Raw genomic sequence first — 22968 nt, forward strand, 5'->3', positions numbered from 1 at the left:
AGAGAGCTTCTGGAGAGCAAGGACTTGTGCTATCTTTGTGTTCTCAAGGATGCGGTACCCAACACAGAGAAGGACCTCCTTCTGACAGAGGCCTTCCTACCCAGGAAGAGGATTCTGCAGACAGATACAACTGACAATGGAATTCTCAAACAGCTATTTGAAATAGACTAAAGCGGAAGATTATCAAATAGTATATGGATGAAGCAGAGGAGGAGAAGTATGTGGAGGGGAGAGAGGAGGAGAAATTACGTGCAGACAGTCTATTCTTGTTCTTTATGGTAGTTACATTCATAAAGCCACCATGGATGCTGAACCAGCAAATATTGAATCATCGCTCCTAGGAGAATGTGGATTAGGTTCCTGTGAGCCTCTGGTCACAATGCTTTCATCAATCCATCAGTAAATAACTTTGCTTCATGTGTGGCATCTATTTAAACGTACCTCATTTAATACATGTTGTTGACTCATTAACATTGAACTTACAGCCAACAGCTCTACAGCCCGCATCTAAACAAAGCTTATCTAGCATGTCTTTTCTCTGTAAGGCACCTTCCAGCTTTAACATGCTTAGGAGAACCTGAAAGAATTTCAGCACCATGCTTGGTTGCCACCTTACACATTGAAATCACTATCAGATGGTACAAAGATGCAAAAAGGATGGCACTAAACAGACCAAGAACAGGACACTTATTCACAGGGTGAGAGTTGAAACAGAAGGCAGAATGTCTGGTTCAACCTTGGCTGGGAACGTGTGCAATGAGAAGAGGAATTTTTCTCCACTCAGCACGTGTCCAGAAACGCCAGTGCTGCAAGTATTGACCTGGGGATGACAAGTAAAGTTTACCAGGTTGTCAGATTTGCAGATGTGGACTCCACAAACAATGAGGACCAACTGTGTGTGTTTTATAAAACAGAATTCAAGCCAAACAACGACAGAGATGCTGGCTCTTCAAAAAGTGCAGCCTGGACTGTCATCAAGGCAGAGGCAGTAAAGTTATAAGGTAGACGGAGGACAGGGAAGCAAGATAAAAGCAGCTTGCTGACCATAATGCCAGGCCTTGCAGGAGGGAGTAGTGGCCGTCAGTCAGCTCAGACTCAAGGGGCCTCAGAACAGTGGCTCAAGGCAATCAAACTCCAGGCCTGCCAGTTTCGGCTGTAGAGGGCAGGTGAGTCAGGAGCCTGTCTTTATAGAGCCCAGGGGTCCCTGAGTTGTGGGGGGACCACCACACAAGTCCTGAGGCCTCTGATTCACACTGCCCTCAGTGCCAGTTCAGGGAAATGGATTCCTTGTTCTGGACTTGATTTGCTCTTTCCTCTCTTTGATGGAAAGCCCTGCCATTAGCTTAACTCACCCCCAGCAAGACTATTATATAGAAGCTCATTTTTGGCTGCCTTCTTCCAGGCTCCATTCTGTTTCTCTCTCCAAAATATGCAAAATGCTAACTTCTCCTGGTTTTGAATCCTACCCTGCCATTCCTCACTTCTCTCTCCTCCCTCCCTGGCTCCAGGTGGGAATAGCCTTTGTCCAGCTCTTCCAGGACTTTTCCATACAATTTGCACTGGTAATGCTGGGCCTACATGAAAAGAGAAGAGGCTGCTCGCAAAAAAACTAGCCCTGACCAAACCAGAATGCGTGTGCTTTCCTCCACACCCTGAGGTTAGCTTTCCAACTTTGATAAGCAAGTCGTGGTGCACAGATCAAGTAGGGAGGTCCAACTAGGGATGTCATTTCCCTTGTTCCAGGGGATGGTTTGATTTGGATGGTGGCCGGAGGGGAGAGGGTGGGGGTGCGTGCTCTGAGGCCGACTTCCTGGGCCTCCTGGAGGCCATGCCGGTCTCTTGGACTAGGAAGCTCTGATCATCAATGGTAGGAGGTTCACTCTGGAAGGACATGGGTGGGTGCAGGGGGCTGTATGTCAAGGGGTAATGGAAGGATGGGGGTTCACATGAACTGCTTCCACCTAGGAAGCAGTTGGGCCAGAGGACCAGCTACAGCTGACGGCAGAGGAGGAAGAAACAGACCCTGTTGCCCCGGGGGCTGTGAGAACGGGAGTGTTTCTGGGCCTGGCGAGGAAGGAGACACAGAACACGCAGGGTCTCTTTGCGGGAAACCTTGTTCCTCACCCTCTACTCCTCGCTCTTGTAGGGGACTCACCTGAAGAAGCCTTTGCAGCCTTCGCAGGTCATAGCGTTGAAATGGAAGCCGGTGGCTCGGTCCCCGCACACCCCACAGATCCGGGGCACGTTCCGGTCAAAGTCGCCGGGGTCAGGTAAGGAAGTGCTGGCCGCAGTCGCCTCCATGGCTGCAAGAACAGCAGGCGGGCATGAGGCCGCTGGTAGCCCTTCTGCCGGAAGCTCAGCAAAGTCGAGCTGCTCTCCAGGGCCCAGTCCTCAGTGGGATCCTCAGCACCCTCCCTTCGTTGCTCTGGGTACCACCAGCTCACCCTCCTGAGGCTGCCGGCCATGAGCAGAAGCGGGTCTCCCCAGACAGGCTGGAGCACGTCTGCAGGGGGCGCTGTGGCGATGCTCATGGCGTGGCCTGGCGTCAAAGCCCAGAGGACCAGAGGCCCTGTCTGGCACCTATGGGCAGGGCTCCTTTGGGTGAGGGGTCCCGCCTCTCTGCGTCCCACTGTCCTCATCTGAAGAATGCGTTTTACTTCACTGGGTGTGAGGAAGGTTCTTGTGAATGATACGCACACCACTGGCCTCAGCTGTACCTCAGCAGTGGACCTGCTGCAGATCAGAGGCCTCTTTGCCCAGGGTCCCCTCCAAAAGTGGGGGGGGGGCTCCAACAGCCTTGTACACAGAGGGACACCCTTAGCCCCTCTATCCTTGAGGGCGAGGGGAAGAGGACAGATTACCTGCCTACAGCAGACCCTGTCATGCCAGCTCCAAGCAGCCCCACGGCTCAGGATGGACAGCCTGGTGACCTGGCTGTCCTGGTACCAAGGTCATCAAAGCCTTCCCCCTCCCCCTTCTCCCTTACAATTTATTGAATGTAAATTCAACACATTGTTCTGAACGTCCTTCTGAGTAATGTGAGTCGTATACCAGGAACTAATTTTGTTTTCAGAGGCTGCTTTTATAAATAGGCATTATCATCTAGAAATGGATTTCACACTTGAAGAAGGAGGGGAAAGAGACAGAGGGGACAAAATGTAATAGCTCTGGGAGAGTCTTCTGAGGAAGCAGCTGACAAGCCTTCCCTTGGGCAAGCCGGGACCTCGGCTTCACCTGCTGCCTGCAATCCTGCTGGCTGCTAGCTCAGGGCTGTCTGGGGTCCCTCCTGCCTGGTGAAAGCTTTCAGACAGGGCTGCCTCCCAGTTTTATCTGAGTCCTCACAAGGGTCACTACAGGTTTAAGTGCCTTGGCCTCAGGACAGAAGGAAATCGAATGAGAAAGTCGGTGGCGAGGGGCCAAGCACCCTACCCCCTCCCATACCGCAGTGCCACGTCATCCCACTGAGAGAGGTGGCTTCCAGGGGCCCTTGGGGACTCCGAGCTTCTTTCCAATGACTAGGCCTTTGACCTGAGCCAAGGTACATCAAAGACCAGGAGGGTCTTTTTTCAGTCCATCTTCAACTCACTCCAATGAGGCAAGTGCTATTATCATTATTATTGTTATTATCGTTGTTGTTACGGCTTGCGGCATCCCAGTTCCCTGACCAAGGTTTGAACCTGTGTCCCCTGCAGTAGAAGCATGGAGTTCCAACCACTGGACCTCCAGGGAAGTCCCTTGCAAGTACTACTATTATTACTTGTTACAGATGAGGCCCAGAGAAGTCCAAACATTGAGGTTCTCTAGCAACTAAGAGTCAGACACAACTGAGAAACTTCACTTTCTCTTTTCACTTTCATGAATTGGAGAAGGAAATGGCAACCCACTCCAGTGTTCTTGCCTGGAGAATCCCAGGGACGGGGGAGCCTGGTGGGCTGCCGTCTATGGGGTCGCACAGAGTAGGACATGACTGAAGCGACTTAGCAGCAGCAGTTACCAAATGTACAAAACAAAGATTTAATATTGCAAAAAATAATCCATGAAGACTTTTAAGCTAAAGGAAGGAAGTGGGACTGTTAAGGACAGGTACTGTCAGTCCTGAAGGGGTAGAGGGTCCCTGATCCCAGACAGACCTAACAGATCCTCCAACTTTCTCCTTCAGCTTTTCTTTTCCTGGGAACTTTAATAACAGTGACCCTGTTGCCCAGCCCAATCATAGCAAAGTTGATACTTGTTAAGCTATAATGTTTTTATATACACACATGCACAGAGACAGAGAGAGAAACACTTAAAAAAAAAAAAAGAACAAAGAAATGATTAACAGAAACTTTTGATGCAGTGAGATTGGGGAGGACTTGCAGAGGCATTACATACTAGCCATATTCAATTTCTTTGAGTGGTAGGTATTATGGTGTGTGTGTGTGTGTGTGTATGTGTGTGTGTGTGTGTGTTTAGTCACTAAGTCTTGCCTGACTCTTTGCAACTCCAAAGACTGTAGCCCACCAGGCTCCCTGTTCATGGGATTTCCCAGTTAAGAAAACTGGAGTGGGTTGCCATTTCCTTCTCCAGATCCAGGAATTGAACCCATGCTTCCTGCATTGGCAGGTGGATTCTTTACCACTGAGCCATCTGGGAAGCCCCATTACTACTACTACTAAGATACTATTATCTGTTTTATATGCTCATCTGTATATATAAAACATTGCCTAGTTGTTAAAACAAAAATAAAAGAGAGAGTGTCCTTAGTTTTTCAGCCTTGTCCCCACAACCCTTAGGAAGTCTATGCTGACTCCAGGCTTCTGGAGCATGACATACATATCCAGAGAGTGGGCAGGGACCCCAGAGGCCCCAGGAGGAGAAACTGTCTAGGATGCCTGTGGCTTAACCCTAGGTCAGCTGAGATGTTGCAACTCCCCGTCATGGTGATATTGCTATAGACTGTGTCATTCAGAGGCCAACATCTGGGGGATTTGGTGGAAAAAAGAGAAATTATGTGTGGGGGTGGAAGGAAATTGGTCAAATCAGCCTAACAAGTATTCAGCATCATCTGGGCTCACAGAAGATGTGATGACGCAAGAGAGTTGGCAGAATGTGACAACACAGCACCGCAACTGTGCCTTCCTGTAACAGGGTGATGTCAGGAAGGTTGCTGGCCCCCGGAGTGGGGCCCCAGGCACTGGGTTAGGCCCAACAGAAGGCTGGACCCAGCAGCCAGAGGCCCACAGTGAGCAGGACAATTTCAGGTGAACTAAGAGACAACTCAGCCCGAACTAGGGTTACATGCTGCTACCAAGAAGCCAGGACCCAGGACCAGAGTCCAGAGGTGGAGAAGAGGTCTAGGCATCTATGGCCTGAGAGCTGGTAGTGCTAGGAGTGAAGGGCAGAGACTGCGGAGGGCAGGAGAGACAAAGGAGATGGGAGTTGGGCTGGCAATACCGCCTTGCTGATGACCTCCTGGGGTCCTGGCCAGGGTGTCTGCAAGCCCCTCCCTCTGAGCCCCCACCCCGACCTGGGCCCAGCTCTGGGTCTCAGCTTCGGGCTGCTGTGGTCTCTGCTGACACAGGATGCACCCAGCCACATCTGCCAAAGGCAGGGAGTATCTCTTCCTCCCTCTGACCACCGCCTTCTGATTTGCTCCCATTCAACATCCCTGCCCGCCTCACCCCTCGAAAACAAGAAGCCCAGAGGTTGTGGCTGAGGAGGAAACACCCACCTGTAGGAGCAGGGGGACAGGGAAGTCAGGCCAAGGGGTGCCCTTCTGTGAGGGTTCGCAGATGCTTCCAACCAAAAGGACTCTGAAATGAAAAAAAGGGAAATAAATGCTTTATGTACAGCCCTGTGTTGATCTCACCACTGGAGCTCTAGAGGGCCCACCAGGGAGGATGTGGGCCTCTTTCCAGGAACTTTGGTCCTCCAAATGGAGACTGAAAACAGAAGTGATCTGTTGGGGGCAGACGTGCCATGTCATCACTGGCAGGGCTGAAGGAGCAGGAGTCCAGCTGGCAGCCAGGAACCACCCTGTCTTGGTGGGGGGCGTGAGCAGCATCCAGCGGGAGGGCAGATGGAAGCTGCTTTCTTGCTGCAGAGGGTGTCGGGAGCTTGACTGCTCCCGTGGCCCCCACTCCAGGTTTTAGGGATGCTTGGAGGAGCAGGGCCAGAGGGTGGTCTGGCAGGCTCTGGAGGGTGGGAAGGAGACCGGTGCCTGGGCGCTGGGGACAGTGCAGTCGGACCTGGCCTCTTGGGATGGCTTTAAAGACAGGTGTCTGGGGTGTATGGTCTGTGGAGCCCGGGTGTAGGTGGAGCAGGTGCTGCAGGGGTTAAATACAGCAATGCATGGCTTTCAAACAGGATGTTTTCTGCCACTTTTAGCTCTTTCCCAGACATGCTCAACACCCCCGGCCTTGGCGAAGGCTGAAGGTGGGCTGACTCTGGTGTCCAGACTCTGGGTCTTAGTGGTATGATGGGTCACCAAGCTGGGGCTGGTCAAATTTTACCCTTCCCACCTTCACCCACACCCAGTGCTACTTGTCTGCCCAGACACACACACACACACACACACACACACACACACACACACACACACACTCTTCCCCCCTTCGCTGACACCAATAGGAAGTAGCTTGGGAGATAACAGATACACAGGTGTCTGACCCTGAGCCCTGGAAAGGCCTTTAAGGCAAACCCCGCAATGGGGAAGGTTCAGACCCTCAGCTTTTGTTTCTCTGCCTCCTAGTGGTCTGCCTAGGCAGGGGGAGGGACAGCCCAAGAAGCATCCAGACCTGGGCTCAGTCCTAGGACTGCCAGCCCCCTAACCTGTGTGCCCCCAAGGAACATGTGAGGAGAGTGTCAGTGGACCCTACTGAGATAACGTGAACATGGCTGACCCTCTCCCAAGGACCATGGGTGGAGGAGGGATACCTGCAGGGCACAGATATGTTGCCACTGCCCCCAGGCTCTCCTCTGCTCCCTCTGCTTGTACTGCCCAAGGGTCCCAGCCAACCAGGCTCTTCAGGATCCTACCCCACAGCCTTGGCAATCTCCCAGACTCCTGGCTTTCTCTGCAGGAAGTCTGAGGTGAGGGCCAACTGGGTATAGAAAGGACCACTGCCCTCAGCCCCTAAGACACTCAGAAGTCAGGTCTGAGATCCAAGTAGCTCGCCATCCCTGAACTTACAGAGAAAAGTGTGTGCATATCTACCATGCGCCAGACTGCTAAGCTTCCCATCTGGGATCTCATGTAACCTCCTAACCGTCCCGCAAGATGCAGAGCAGTCCCATTTTACAGATGGAAAAACCAAACTCCAGGTAGGGCACTTTGAGACTTGCCCAGGGTCCCACGGCCAGACCAGCAGTGAAGCCAGGGGCCAGGCAATGATGGGCTGCCTGCAATGGCCGATAAAGGGCGGCCCTCTTCTCCTGGGCGCTAGTATTCACTCCCGCCCTGCTCCAGATTCCTCCTGTGCACTCACTCATTTAATTCTCACAACAACCTCTAGGCATGGAGAAACTGAGGCACAGAGAAGATGATTATCTTTGGAGCCCAGATTTGAACCGAGGCAGCTGAGCCCCGCATCTCCACTCTGCCACCTTTCCTAAGGGACATAGCTCAGTGGTTTCCTCCCCCTAAGCCCTGGACTCCCCTCACCTCCACAAAGTCAGGGAGGAACAGACAGGACCATCCCCAGGTCACCACGGAAGAATGTCATGGCTCTTTTTTTCCTAAGGCTCCCAAATCAGCCAGGATCTCTCTTCATCCTGGCAACCCTTTTCATCCAGGAAAACTCCCATCAAAAGGTGGAGCTCTCCTCCCCAGGCAACTTTGCACTGCTGGGTGGTCCTTATAGGAAAGATGGTCCTGTAGGTCCAAGTTCACGGAAAGTGGGGCGAAGACACAGGGTAAAAAAAGGACAAGTGGAAAAAAACAACTTAATACTACCCCCTTTGCCACATCATACAACCCCCACCCCAATTCATGTTCTGAGTGTGAGAACATCCTACTGCCTTTGCTGGGACTGTCCCCAGAGCCACCCCCTCCTGCCCCTGCCTTAGAAATACCCATGCCCCTAGCACTGAGCCTCAGAGAAGAAGAGGGGGAGTGGTTCAGCTCTGCAGAAAGCCCCTGGCTTCCACTCCTCCAGGCTCTGCATCCCACATCAAAACCCCTGCCTGAGTCTGACCCCAGGTCTGACCCTGCCTTAGCAAGAAATGAGGAGATAACATATTTCCTTCCAGTCATCGAAGCCACAACCACCGCCTCTCCCACACGTCTGCCCGGCAGCTCACACAGCAGGCACCCCATCTTCCAGTGGCTTCTGCTGAATGGACGACCCCATGCAGAGTTTCGCTTAGGACAGTCTCCTGGGGTTGGGGCTGCAGGGTATCTGGAGCAGAGCCCTCATAAGACAAGGATCGATTTGCCGCTGGGCCAGGTTTAACTCTGTTGCCGTCACTGAACCTCCTCGGACTCCTGAGGGCGGCAAAGCTGTGACTCTGGGAGGACCAAGCAGTGGACAGAGGTCTGACCTCTAAGGTCTTTTCCAGGTCTGAAAGTGTGCAACTCCCAGGCCAAATTCCCACCATGATGAGGCCTTAAGATCAGTCAGGAATGAAACTCCCTCACTGTGTTCTCTCCCCGACCCTCCAAGGAACAGGTGAGGCCCCTTCACCCTCAGATGCTAAGGCCCAGGAAGAACAGGAGGGATGTGGCCCCGTGCAAGGGTCCTGTGGGGACTGGGAGCCTAGGAGTGGGCTCCCCACTTAGCTGTGCTGGGAATGGACTGATCAGAATGGGCTTTCTAACTGTGAACATTAGCTCAAAGCTCCCTCTCCTTCTGGAAAGAAATGGAAAGCTATGTGATTTCCCAGCAGAGGGGGAGAAAATTCCTTCTCTTCCTAAAATTGGCACACATGGAGTCAACCACACATCGGGCTGTCTCTGGAGGGGGTGAGCCTGTGCACACGCCAGCCACGATTGCACATGTGCTTATGTGTGCACGCCCTTTTCTTGTTGCTTTCATTTCATCATCCTTGCAACTCTGCCCATAGAGTGCCGAACACTGTATGACCTACCCAAGTTTTTACCTGTCATCTCTTCATTCTGGTATAATTTAGGCTCAGCTTAGTCTCATGGCCAATTGGGGTCATGCCCTTTCTTCCTTCTCTCCCATCCCCAACATATACCCACATTGTTTTTCCAGAACAATCTCAGCATTGCCTTCCGGAAGAAGCTGAGAGGAACAGAGTGGACATGAGAGCAATGGGAGAGGAAAGTGCACTGCAGAGTTAGAACTCGGCCTAACACTTTCTTCCCCCACCATCCCCTCAGTTCCTACGCACACACACACACACACACACACACACACACGGTGAGAGCATTTGGAAATTATATTCTGCAGACTACAATGTCCAAAGTAAAACCCAATGGATACCAGTCATCTCAGAATATCTCAAGATTGAAAGGTAACTTAACATCTCCTAGTCCAACCATTTTAAATCCCTTCTATAATATTCTAGCCTGTATTTAAATATCTTTTCTGTTGGAGAACTATCTCCCAGGCCAACCCATTCTCTTTGGATGGCTCTAGAAAGTTTTTCATTATGCACAGATGAAAGAGCCCCAGGAGTTTTCAACTACTGGTCCTAGACCAGCTCTTCACAGCCATCTAAGATGAATCTATCAGGCCACTCCCACACGGTCTCTTGAGGAGGGGTCGACAGGGCCACCGTATGATGCTACCACACACAGCAGAAAAAGTAACCCATTCCTCACCTGCTGGAAAATTGTCATGAAAAAAATAGAAAAACTCTGCAAAGTTTATGATGCAATGAGGTTTCAGGGGAGAAGCAGAGGAAGCTAGCCTGGCTACATTTCATTTTGATTTAGGCTTCATACACATCCCAGGTATGGTCATGATTCCCACCAGGGCAGTGAATAAGGTGGTCATGCAGACAGTGTCTGCCTCCTTGGCCTTCACCTGGAAAGAAGCTTCCAGCCTAAGAAAAGGGCCTATGGAAGAGTGTGAGTAGCTACATAACCTCTTCCAAGCTTTTCTGCCACCTCCGTCTCAGGCTTAGCTATTTCCAGGGGAGGCTGACCCCCAGCACTGTGGCTCTAGGAACAGGGTTGAGGTGGATCAAACTGTTTAATTGCTGACTGAAGCATGGTAAATGAAGTGGCTGATGACCCAGCGGTTTCAGGAATAACTTTTCTTCTGAAAGTGCTTCTTAATTAACTTTTTGGGGACTATACCTCACTCTCGAGAACCTGATAAAGGTCATGGACTGACTGACTGCTACAGTGGCAAAAGGTAGTAGGTCACTGCACAGAAGCCATGCCACAGGCTCCCACTCTACCGGACATTCACCGAGACTGTTCCTCGGCCGACTGTCCTGTCATCCTTGGGAGAGCTGGCAGCTTCTTGGAGCTGAGCAGAACCCACAGGCAGGAGTCCACGAGGTTCTAGGCAGTGGCACAGGAGATTCATAGTTTACTTAGATATGTTTCCACTTCTTATCAACAATTATTCCTGCAAGCTGCTTTTTTTCCAGTGGAAACTCAGCCCTCAGCTTTGTCAACAAGATCTCTGGGTTGATTAGTGCTCTCCAGGTAACTTCCGGAAAGTGTGGGCAGTGACGGTGACTAGTGAAGCATAGGGAACCAGCCCGTGCGTAGCTGCAGCCCAGCGTCTCTGGTTTCCTAGCAGAAGAAAACTGAGACCCCCACAGGGGAAGCGAGTGGTCCTCCTTGCTTTTCTTCTGGGATCAATGCGATCTCTATATCACTCAGCCTCTTCCTGCACTGCAGGAAAGGTAGTACCCAAGCCCCAGGTCCTGCCAGCTCCAAGCAAGATACTCCGGATCCTTGGTATCACAGCCCTTGCTCAGCTCCACAGTCACTTGGCCAGCCTGACACCTTGGCCACCTGACTACCGTCCCGCTTCCCCCAGAACCCCTCTCCATGTCCTGATCTACAAATAGAGACGTGAGCGCTCCCAGGTCTCAGGCGGTCACGGGGACCAAGTTCTCCACGCAGCACTCAGCACGGTGCCCAGGACACCAGAGATTTATATGTTTGCTCTCATTATTACAGCAGTTACTGTTAGTACAGCCACGAAGAGTTCAGGACCCAGAGAGGTCAGGAAGTCTGCTCTCGATCCCCAAAACCCCACCCCAAACAAACATTGCCCAGAAAGCCACATTTCTTAACTGGGAAAAAACCGACCACCCCACCCATTGGCTGTGGCTCCCAAAAATCTGGCTGCTAGGGGCGGGGAGAATGGATTGCTCTCTTCTCTCCCCAACAAGCAGAGAAGCTGGGCTACACATTTGGACTTTTCCTCCACAGGGAAGATGACACCGTGGCTACCAAAGTGTCACCAATTACTAATCACTTCTGCTCATTGCCGGTCCTTTTCCTCTCTCACCCCGAGTCTCTCTCCTACCTCCTTCGTCGTCCAGGGCTTATCAAGCATCTGTTCTCTCCGCAGTGGGACACTGGCTCAGCATACCATGGCATCCCTGTCTGTTCTCAGGGCAGTGGCATTTCCTCGCCCCACTCCTGCCCCTCTGCAGGCAGCAGAAGGCTACAGAGGCTAGTGGTTCGGTCATGGCCCCAAACCTAGGCACTGGGCTGGTTCTGATTTAGTGGGCCTGGACTCCTGACTGCTCCCCACTCTTGGCAGCCCTGGAAAGCCATTCATGGATCCCAGGACAGATTCTGAGGCCTGTGTCAGAAATCTACGAGGGTCCCCAGGTTCTCTGAGATAGGCAGGGCTAGGTAACTCTCCACGAGTCCCATGTCGAGTCCCATGTTAGTGTGTGTTAGTCGCTCAGTTGTGTCTGCTTCTTTGCAACCCCACGGACTGTAGCCTTCCAGGTTTCTCTGTCCACGGAATTCTCCAGGCAAGAATACTGGAGTGGGTAGCCATTCCCTTCTTCAGGGGATCTTTCCCACCCAGGAGTCGAACCTGGCTCTCCCGCATTGGCAGGTGGATTCTTTACCATTTGAGCCATGAGGGAAGCCTCATTTACCCAAAGACATCCTGTCTGTCTTCAGCATTATTTGCGAGGAGGTGAACATTCCTCCTGTATTCCTGAGGCTTCTCAGGAAGAGGCCAAGCTGGGAGGTTCCCATTTACTTTCAAGGGCAGGCCTAGTCACCCCCAACTTGCTCCTCAGTTCCCATGTAGAATGATGTCCTCCAGAGAGCTTTTCCAGAGTTTCAGTCTGGTCAGAATTCCAGCCATCCTGCTGTGTAGACTTCTTCTTGGGGACCCTACTGGAGGAGCAGGGAGGCCACGGCATTTCTTCTTGGCCTTTCACTGTGATGGCCATTGGTTCTGGTCTCTGATGCCTTATCTCTGATGGTGACCCTTGCTTGGTTTTAAGCACTGACTATACAGCAAGCCCTACACAAGGAGTCAGAGACACCATGGTAAGCCACACAGAGGCCCAACCTTGTGAAGCTTACTGTCTACAGAGAGAAAAAGACAGGAATCTTCAACTCAGATCTGGGCTGCAAAGCAGGTAAGCACAGGTGTGACGGGAGCAGGGGGGGGGAGCACCTGGCCTGGTCTTGGAGAGGCAGAGACGCTCTTCAGAGGATGTCACTTCTCTGTCTCCCAACTGAGACAGGAAGGACCATAGTTCTAACAAGATAGTGGTGAGAGGGTAGAGAGAGGTCAGGCAGGTGATACCGAATGAGCAAAGTCTTCGAGGCAAAAGGGAAAGAGCATGCTGGAGGCAGAGAAACTAGTTCTATATGGCTGGCTGGCTGGGTGGGGGGTACCAGGAAGAAAGAAACCAACCAACCACACTCATTTCAGTCGGAAGGAAATTCCATTCTTTCCACTACTGAGTACTTCTACTAGTAAACCCGCTGACTCTCAAATACCAGGAATTTTAAATTGTTGCAGTGGTATTTTGCAACCAAAGACTTTCAGACTCCATTCAGATTCCCGTTCCAACCTGAATCAACCTTGAGTTTTGTGAAGGAAGTAAAAACAGGCCTCCTACTCTATGGCTCATGGAGAATGGACCCTTGGGTCAGCTGGGCAGCGGGCCTCTCTGCACTGACTCTTTGCCCTGGGAAGAAGACCATCAGTAATTTTGTGGGAAAGGCAAGGTGGAGGGGAGAATTCTGGAAAATCCAGCCCAGTTAAATAAGAAAATGTGAGAGAAAGCTGAAAGAGAGAAGAAAAGGTTCAACAAGGGCAGACGGAAGCTGTGAACAACTCAGCGGCATGTCACCAGCCAATCCTTATTTAATGCATCAATCTGTCTAGGGCAGCCAGGTACGGTTGCCAGGCACAGGGAGAGCTGACTTACCACACACCCGACCGGTCCCCAGACCTGTGTCCACCAGCCAGCTTGGCTCACTCCTGTCTCCCAGTCCACAAGGTCACTTCCTTGTTCCCAGGAATCCCTCACACACGACGGTCACAAACAGCTGGCACCGGGGACACGTGCAGGAAGTCCCCTGCACCTGCCAGCCTGTACCCCAAGTCCAGAAGTCCGCGCTCGCTGCTGATAGCCCTTAGAGCTATCACTGAAGATAACCCTCTTGCTTCGCTGTTTCAGGCCAAACCACTGGCGGATTCTTCCCTGGGGCCACAAAGTGGTAGGAAATAGCAACTTTTGTCTTAACCCTTGAACTCTCTCCAAACTAAAACTCTCTCCCCCGCCCCTACCCCTTGGCCATCTTCCTCTTCCTTGTTTTTCTTTGGTACCTGGGGCAAAGATGGAACTGATTTGCTGCACAGAATGCCATTCATTGCTGCCCAGATAATCATAATGGTGTGATCACTCACCTAGAGCTGGACATGCTGGAATGCTAAGTCAAGTGGGCCTTAGGAAGCATCACTATGAACAAAGCTAGTGGAGGTGATGGAATTCCAGTTGAGCGATTTCAAATCCTAAAAGATGATGCTGTGAAAGTGCTGCACTCAAAATGGCAGCAAATTTGGAAAACTCAGCAGTGGCCACAGGACTGGAAAAGGTCAGTTTTCATTGCAATCCCAAAGAAAGACAATGCCAAAGAATGCTCACACTACCACACAATTGCACTCATCTCACACTAGCAAAGTATTACTACTAGCTAGCAAAGTATTACTCAAAATTCTCCAAGCCAGGCTTCAACAGTATATGAACCATGAAATTCCAGATGTTCAAGCTGGATTTAGAAAAAGCAGAGGAACCAGAGATCAAATTGCCAACATCCGTTGGATCATTGAAAAAAGCAAGAGAGTTCCAGAAAAATATCTTCTGCTTTATTGACTATGCTAAAGCCTTTGACTGTGTGGATCACAACAAACTGGAAAATTCTGAAAGAGATGGGAATACCAGACCACCTGACCTGCCTCCTGAGAAATCTGTATGCAGGTCAAGAAGCAACAGTTAGAACTGGACATGGAACAACAGACTGGTTCCATATCGGGAAAGGAGTACATCAAGGCTGTATATCGTCACCCTGCTTATTTAACTTCTATGCAGAGTACATCATGAGAAACGCTGGGCTGGATGAAGCATAAGCTGGAATCAAGATTGCCGGGAGAAATATCAATAACCTCAGATATGCAGATGACACCACCCTTATGGCAGAAAGTGAAGAAGAACTAAAGAGTGTCTTGATGAAAGTGAAAGAGGAGAGTGAAAAAGTTGGCTTAAAGCTCAACATTCAGACAACTAAGAGAATGGCATCCAGTCCGATTACTTCACGGCAAATAGATGGGGAAACAGTAGAAACAGTGACAGACTTTATATTTGGGGGCTCCAAAATCACTGCAGATGGTGACTGCAGCCATGAAATTAAAAGATGCTTGCTCCTTGGAAGAAAAGTTATGACCAACCTAGACAGCATATTAAAAAGCAGAGACATTACTTTGCCAACAAAGGTCAGTCTAGTCAAAGCTATGGTTTTTCCAGTGGTCATGTATGGATGTGATAGTTGGACTATCAAGAAAGCTGAGCACTGAAGAATTGATGTTTTTGAACTGTGGTGTTGGAGAAGACTCTTGAGAGTCCCTTGGACTGCAAGGAGATCCAACCAGTCCATCCTAAAGGAAATCAGTCCTGAATGTTCATTGGAAGGACTGATGCTGAAGCTGAAACTCCAATATTTTGGTCACCTGATGTGAATAACTGATTAATTTGAAAAGACCCTGATGCTGGGAAAGATTGAAGGCAGGAGGAGAAGGGGACGACAGAGGATGAGCTGGGTTAGATGGCATCACCGACTCAGTGGACATGAGTTTGAGTAAACTCCGGGAGTTGGTGATGGACAGGGAGGCCTGGCGTGCTGCAGTCCATGGGGTCGCAATGAGTTGGACATGACTGAGCGACTGAACTGAACTGTGCCATTTGGTGCTGCCTCAGGGCACGGGAGGAGCTGAGCCCGGCTCTCCAATGCAAAAACCTCTTTCCCTCCTTGGCAGTCAGCCGTCTGCAGCCCCCCAGCTGCCCACCTGGACCTCCACGCCATGTAACAGAGTTTCCACTACCTTCACTCAACACTCTGGGCAGAGGCAAACAGCCCTGGACCTGCTCAGGGCCTGCACTTGGTGAAAGGAGCCCTGAGTGAAGCTGGGCAGGCTGCACACTGTTGGCCACTAGTCAGGCCGCCCACTGGGCAGCGTCCTAGGGAAGAGGGCCGGTGCTTGTGGTCATCATGGTCCTTTGGGGGAGAGGTGGCACCCCTCCAACCACTGCTTCCCCTTTATGCCCTGACCCCTCACTTTTCCCAGAACTCCCCCTGGCCTGAAAAACAATTCTGCAGCCAGGCTCATCAGGAGCCTAGGATTGAAGTTTAACAGAGACAAAAATAATTCTCTTGAGTGAGCTATTTTCTGCCCAGCTTGGGGAACAATGGCTCAAGGTAACAGGCAGTGGAGGGAGGTGTGGAGAGGAGGCTGGCCTCCAGCTATCCATTGATTTAGGGCCTTCTCCATGCCCATGCCATGGAGTGGGAGTTTCAGGGAGGTGGAGACCTTAGTCAGGGGCTCTGGACTTACTGGCTGTCCCCCTTACCGCACACCCTTACCTGTGGATATCAGGTGAGAAGTGAGAGCGGCAAGTAAGGGAAGGCCTGGGGGAGCCAGGGGTTCCTGCACTCCGAGTTGCAGGCCTTCATGGCTACTGCTCTCTTGTGGAATGGAAGGAAAAAATATCAAACACTGCTACTTAACCAAGCCTCAAAAAGGGGTTTCTAGATCTATTCACCATCTTACAGGAGTGCTGTATCAGCTGAGATCCAAACATATGTTACAAAAACCGTTATATTTCATACCAACGCTGGCTATTAGTTTACAATTCTTCTCCCAGGTGTTTAAGAGGGGGAGGAAGCCTACATTCAGGGGCATAGTGGAAGGCTGTGAAAACATTCTGAAGTGTAACATGTGGAGAGTGAGCCCTTCTCCGTGAGGTCACAAGACAGCAAGTAGCATGACATCCTCATAGCCCAGGAGAGCCCGCAGTGCTGGTAGGGTTTCAGACCAGGCTTGATAAGCATCATTCATTGACTGCCAAGCCCAACCCCAAAATTCCACTTTTTTTTTTGGCCTCAAGATCTTTTCTTTGACCATTAAGAAAAGGAAACTTTTGTTTTCTCTACACTGAACTTTCCTTCTAATATCTATAGGAAAAATATCTGACTGGGAAGACAGAGTAAGGGAGGAAGGAGGGGAAAAGGAAGGAGAGAGGGAGAAAGATAAGGAGGAAAGGGGAGGATTCATTCAAGGCCTATCAGATGGAAAGATTTCATTATTACTCTCCAGTAAGAAGCACTCTGCATTGTGAAGTATCATGCAATGGGACTGTACCCATGGAGAGGGATCACTCATGGCATTAGTAATGAATTCTGTGCACACTAGGGCTTTCCTAGTCCCCCTCCAGGTAACAGTCATCTGTTAAAAGAAACTACCAGAGGATACACAGGAAGCTAAACCTGACCATGAATGAGTTCGGTTTGTCACCCCCCTCCCCATCACCACCAGTGAGTATACATTTTTAAGTCACTTGTCAGTGTCTAAAAAAATAGAGAGATTTCACTTTTGAAAAAAACCTGGGTGTCCAGCTTCCTATTAAAAAAAAAGGGACATTTTGGCCACACTGTTCTGCAATTCTAGGCAACCTGCTGGCCTGAAGTGGGGTTGCCTCTCTAGAACAGGCTTGTGCCCTCCACTCCATCCCACCAGGGTTTGCACTCGCTGTTACCCACCTGGCCCTCATCCCTGGAACCAGCCCCCAGTGACAGCTGAGCTCTGTGGTCAGGGAGACAGTTGAGCAAAGAGGTTCTGGGAGGCAGCCTGTGTGTTAGTCTCTCTGCTGTTGCTGCTGCTGCTAAGTTGCTTCAGTGGTGTCCGATTCTGTGCGACCCCACAGACGGCAGCCCACCAGGCTCCCCCGTCCCTGGGATTCTCCAGGCAAGAACACTGGAGTGGGTTGCCATTTCCTTCTCCAATGCATGAAAGTGAAAAGTGAAGGTGAAGTCACTCAGTCGTGTCCTACTCTTCATGACCCCATGGACTGCAGCCCACCAGGCTCCTCCATCCATGGGATTTTCCAGGCAAGAGTACTGGAGTGGGGTGCCATTGCCTTCTCTGGTTAGTCTCTCAGTTGTGTCCAACTCTTTGTGACACTATGGACTGTAGCCCACCAAGTTCCTCTGTCCATGGAGTTCTCCAGACAAGAATACTGGAGAGGGTAGCCAATCTCTTCTCCAGGCAGACCCAGGGGTCAAACCCCAGGTCTCCTGCATTACAGGCAGATTCTTTACCATCTGAGCCACCAGGGAAGCCCACGCAGCCTGCCTGGGTACAAACCCTGCCTTCCCTCCTTGCCAGCCATGTCACTAGAGCCAATGACCTGGGCTCTCTAAGCTTCTGTTCCCTAACCTATCCAGTGAGAAAAATAACAATGCCTACCTCATTTGTCTATGAGGATTAAATGAGACGATGTGTGTAAAGTGCTCAGCACAGCACCTGGTGCATGGCTCCTTCTCAGTAAGTGCTGGTGTTTGTTATTATGAAAACGGTTCAATAACTGGAAGGATTCATCTCATGTTTTAGTCACATGAAGCAATTGTCCTTCAACTGTCCTTTTTAGCTTAAGGGACCCAGTCTACCTACAAACCTATTTCCACCCAATAAACTATTGAGTGTATCTGTGATGAGTTAGGTATCTTAGGTGTCGCGTGGAGTGATGACACCTTGGACATGGGATTCAGTTCTGTTCTTGAGGGCTCACAGCACAATTCGGGGAATGGACAACTGAAAAGCCATAGCCTCGTCCCCTCCCAGCCCTGCCCTGCTACTGGAGAGCGTGGGTTTCAAAGGAGAGCAGGAATGCATCTGACTCTTCTCTGTCTAGGTTCTACGCCCTCCCAGAGCCTTACTGAGAGACACTGAGGGGGAAATTAACTCCATTTCACCTCCAGTTTCTCATTTATGAGTTCTTCCCTACACCCAGGTTAGCACAATTCCATTTCAACAAAGCCATTCAGATCTCAGATGGCGATCATTACAATGGAATTTTACCTGAGGCAGCCCATCCCCCACTTCTTAACAGGGCACCCAAGAAGTTGGCGCGCTTGCCAGAGAGGCTGGGCAGAAGTAACTTCCCACCTCTGGCAGAAGTCCGGAAATTCAGAGTCTTTTGGAACAAAGAACTCTGCCCTGAAGGTGTTTTGCAGCATCACCCTGGCCAGTCTGGAACTGTCCCATTCACCCTCCACTGGCACCCCCTGCTGCCTCTTTCCAGCCCTCTTCAGATGGGAAGGGGAGGGAAGGGGAGGAGACAGAGGAGCCTGAGCTCCCTTTGGCTTGGGGAGACAGGACCCTGTGCAGGAAAGGGGGTGGGCAGGGGAAGAATGACCACACGTCGGGTCTTAGAAAGACCTGAATTTAAGTTCTAGCTCTCACTTGGAAGTTTGGTGGTTTGGGGCAAGAAATTTAGCCCTTTAACTTCCTGGAACTCAGTTTCTTCATCTGTATGGTGGGGATAACAATATTACCTACCTCACAGGATTATTGAGATGCATACACGAGAAGATGCATGAAAGACATTTAACCCAGTGCCTGGACCATATAAAATTATAGTAACCTTTTGGTTTATTATAATTATCAGCTATTATATAATATGTTAGACTCAAAAGGGTCAAAGGTTGGCGTAGAGAGAGACATTCAGGGAGAGTTGGGGGTGGGGGTGGCTGAGGATAGGCGGGGCCCTGCCACAGAGCCCAGCCTGGGCCTGGTGACCAAGATGAGGCCCAAGGCACAGGCGCCCGCCTGCTCTTGGAGCTGACAGGCACAGACTAGATGGGTAATTACAGGATTGTGGGCTGGGGTGGCCCATGCAACTGCCCAACCAGCCACATTCTTTTGTTCCGTGGGTGGCTGGGTGGGTGGGCAGCTGGCTGTTTATATAGCTGCCAGGACACTGAATACATCTAATACCATTTAAACCAGCACCCATCCTCCCCCAGGCAAAATATTCAACCCTTGGAAGGGGAAGGGGTTCTCTGTGGGCATTCTTCACCTTTCCACACGGCACTGCCTCTGTTCTCTTCAATTCATCTTCCAGATACTCCCTGCTCTCCAATCGGACAAGTTAGAGAGTCAAAGAACAAGGCCAGACTCTGAACAGTTGGTCAGTGGAGACTATTAACTTCAATTCACTTCACTTGGAGTCTTTAAATGATCAAGAAGCCTGAGACACTAGTAAATCCCACCACTGTTCCCAGCCCCATGTGCTCTGCTTAGCCAGCACACACACGATCCTGATACCTCCACGTCTTGTTCTTAAAATCAGTGCTCGGGGAAAATATCCATCCCTCCCCATCCACTTGGCAGGAAGGCAATTCAGGAAGTATTAACTAAGCATCTGGTATGTTCTCAGCCCCGATATCAGCCTTTGGTTGAAGTGAACAAAACCCCAAGTGGTGGGGAGGATGTGGAGCCGCCGGATCCATCCCCCACTGTTGGTGGAAGCCCAGTGAGGAAGGGCTTCAGCTGCACCTGGGGACCCTGCATGGGGCTCTCAGAGTCAGGCTGTGGCATTTACAGGACCACCTGTGCACAACACATAAGACAAGCACATGCATAAAGCCAGAAACCAGGTCCTTAGGTTGAAAATTATACAATTACTATAGCCGAAAGGGACTTTGGAAGCTCACCTAGTGTAACTTCTTCCTTTTAGAAATGAAGATTATATCAAGTGTTAAAAAGGATGGAGAACAATAAGAACTTTTATCTGCTACTTAAAGGAGTGTTTTTGGTACAACCATTGTGGAAGACAGCTGGTGCTATAGAGTAGTGCCAGACATGGAATGCCATGTGCCCAGAGAAATGCCTACACACGCACCAGAAGACAACCATAGCATATTCCCGGCAGTATTAGCTGATCGTAATAGCCCCAAACTGGAAAGAGCCCAAATGTTCATCAACAAGAGGAAAGATACAAATTGCAGCATATTCTTAACAGAATACAACGCTGTGGTGAAAACAAATCAACATATCTGTGTGCTTCGACATGGATGAATCTCAGAAACATGAGACTGAGTGAAAAAAGTGCATCACAGATAACACACATGTATGTAAACTCAAAAGACACATTGTTTGTAAAACAGAGATGGTAACTTTCGAAGGAAACCAAGGACCCATTAAGTAAAATTCATATTAGTTTCGCTGGTGGGTAGAGTGAGGAAGGGGATGTAAAAGGGAAGAGGAAAGTGGGTTTTAAAAGGTTTTGAAATTGTTCCACTTCAAACCTGGGTGGTAGGTACCACATACTTTACACTATTTTTTAATCTGTACATAGGACTACTTGTACTCTTGTGTATATGATACATTTAGTTTAAAAAAATAAGACTCTGAGCCCCAGAGAAGCTAAACAACTTTTCTAAGCTCATCAATGACAGAGAAATCAAGTTACTCAGTCTGAGTTTAGCCATTCCTGGATTCTAAAACGCCCTCTCACAATGATGAGTTTCTGGTCTAGTAAATTTAAAACAATTGCAAGAGCCTTTTTGTACTGTTAAATTGCCAGTGTCTTGCATAGTGCCTGGCACATGGTAGGTAAACCTCAGCGAATATCTGCTGAGTGTCTGCACACACTCTCTCTTCCAGGGCTTACTTCGAGCCAAGTGCTTGGCTTGTATCATCTGTAATCCTCACACGACTCTGCAAGGGAGTTACTCTCCTTCCAGTTTACAGAAAAGGAAACTGAGATTCTGAGAGACCAAGAAACATGCCCAAGGTCACAAGCTACAAAGTGACAAAGCCAGAATTTAAACCCAAGTGTGTCTGACTCAAATCCAGTGTTTCTCCTGTCCTACGAGGTTGCTAATAACACTACCTGAGATTTCATTCATTCACCAAGAAACTCTGAGAATCCCACTGAAGGACAGGTTGAGTGCTTCCTACTGTCTCCAGGCTCTGGTGCCTGGAGTGGTTTGCACAGCCAGGCCCAACACCGGCACTCGGTGTAGAGCAGTGCCTGCATGCGTGCTAAGTCGTTTCAGTTGTGTCTGAGTCTTTGCAACCCTATGGACTGTAGCCCTCCAGGTTCCTCTGTCCATGGGATTCTCCAAACAATACTGGAGCGGGTTGCCATGCCCTCCTCCAGGGGATCTTCCCTGCCCAGGGATTGAACCTGAGGTTCTAACATCTCCTGCATTGATAGGAGGGTTCTTTACCACTAGAGCCACCTGGGAAGCCCATAGAACGGTAATCACGTGTAAACTTTACAGTATGGGGCAGGTTACTGCATCTTTACTTTAAAGCTTGGTTTTCCATATACATGCTGGAGAGAATACAGTAAGTCCCCTACATATGAACCTTCAAGTTGTGAACTTTCAAAGATTAGAATGTGTATTCGCATATCCAGTCATATGTGAATGGAGTTGTAGCTTGCCCTCCATCTCCTATTGTTGATGATCCCTCAGCTCTACCGTCTCCCACCTCCTCTCCCTCCTCTAGTTGGTAACTCTTCTTGCCTGTTCACTCGATGCCAGTCCCTGTATGCCAGCAAGCCATTGTACCGGACTACTGTACTTTTCAAGGTATTGCACTGTAAGATTAAAAAGGTTTTCTTTATATTTTGTATTTGTTTTTTATATATTATTTGTGTGAAAAGTATTATAAACCTATTACAGTACAGTGCAATATAGCTGATTGTTGTTAGTTGGGTACCTAGGCAAACTTTGTTGGGCTTACAAACAAATTGGACTTAATGTGCTCTCAGAACAGAATTCACTAGCATGTAGGGGGCTTACTGTACTAGTAACTTAATTCAAAGAAAAGCTAGAAAAGCTGGGAAGATGAAAGGAGACAAGGAGAGTAATCAGCACAGTGTCTGGCAGAGGCTGTCAGGTGAGGCTGGAATCCAATTCTCTTTCCATGTGTGTAGGTCCAGGAGTGTCCTTAAGGGACAGCCAGGAGAGGAAGAGGTAAACAAAGTGAGACTAGCTCCCAGTTGACCTATGGGACAATGGTCTCTTCTTCCTTGGTAGACTTAGCATTTAGATGCTCACCAATAAAGTGACTTGTTTGAAATTGAGTTTATTTGCCTTCCAGGCCATCTAAGTCTTGTTTTATCCATGCAATCTCTCCACACGGGTTCTTGTCTGCTGTTTTTACCCAAGTAAGGAACCCAAGAAAGTGGGACAGGCACCAAGGTCTGAGGCTCTAGCAGAGGGGGACTTCTTCTGAGAGACCACTGTCCCCAGAGTAACCTTTGGGCAGACTGAACTCACTCCCAGGTCACCTCCTTCAGATTGGTGTGTAAGTCCAAATTTGCCACTCAGGAACATTTCTGCAGGCCCACGTATGACGTGCAAGGCAGGCCCCACATGCCTGTGGCCGCCTGCTGAGAACAGAGGTGTCAGGTTTCCCGGAGGCTAAGACAGACCCAGTGTGGGTCCTGACTCTCCCACTCACCAGCTGTGTCACCTTGGCTTAACCTCCCTGAGTCTTGGTC

General features: G+C 49.9%; 1 protein-coding gene across 1 annotated transcript in view; it reads right to left on the reverse strand.

Moving 5' to 3' along the window:
* The window catches only part of VDR (vitamin D receptor), a 58707-nt gene that overhangs the window by 31077 nt on the left and 4662 nt on the right, over positions 1-22968 (reverse strand). The window contains exons 2-3 of the mRNA XM_027542683.1: positions 5711-5792; positions 2156-2303 (exon numbers count right to left, since the gene is read on the reverse strand). Of these exons, the coding sequence (XP_027398484.1) occupies positions 2156-2301 (146 nt within the window). The 5' untranslated portion in view covers positions 2302-2303; positions 5711-5792. The remainder of the gene's footprint in view (positions 1-2155; positions 2304-5710; positions 5793-22968) is intronic.

This window comes from Bos indicus x Bos taurus, chromosome 5, assembly GCF_003369695.1.
Source record: "Bos indicus x Bos taurus breed Angus x Brahman F1 hybrid chromosome 5, Bos_hybrid_MaternalHap_v2.0, whole genome shotgun sequence".
Classification (NCBI taxonomy): Eukaryota; Metazoa; Chordata; class Mammalia; order Artiodactyla; family Bovidae; genus Bos; species Bos indicus x Bos taurus.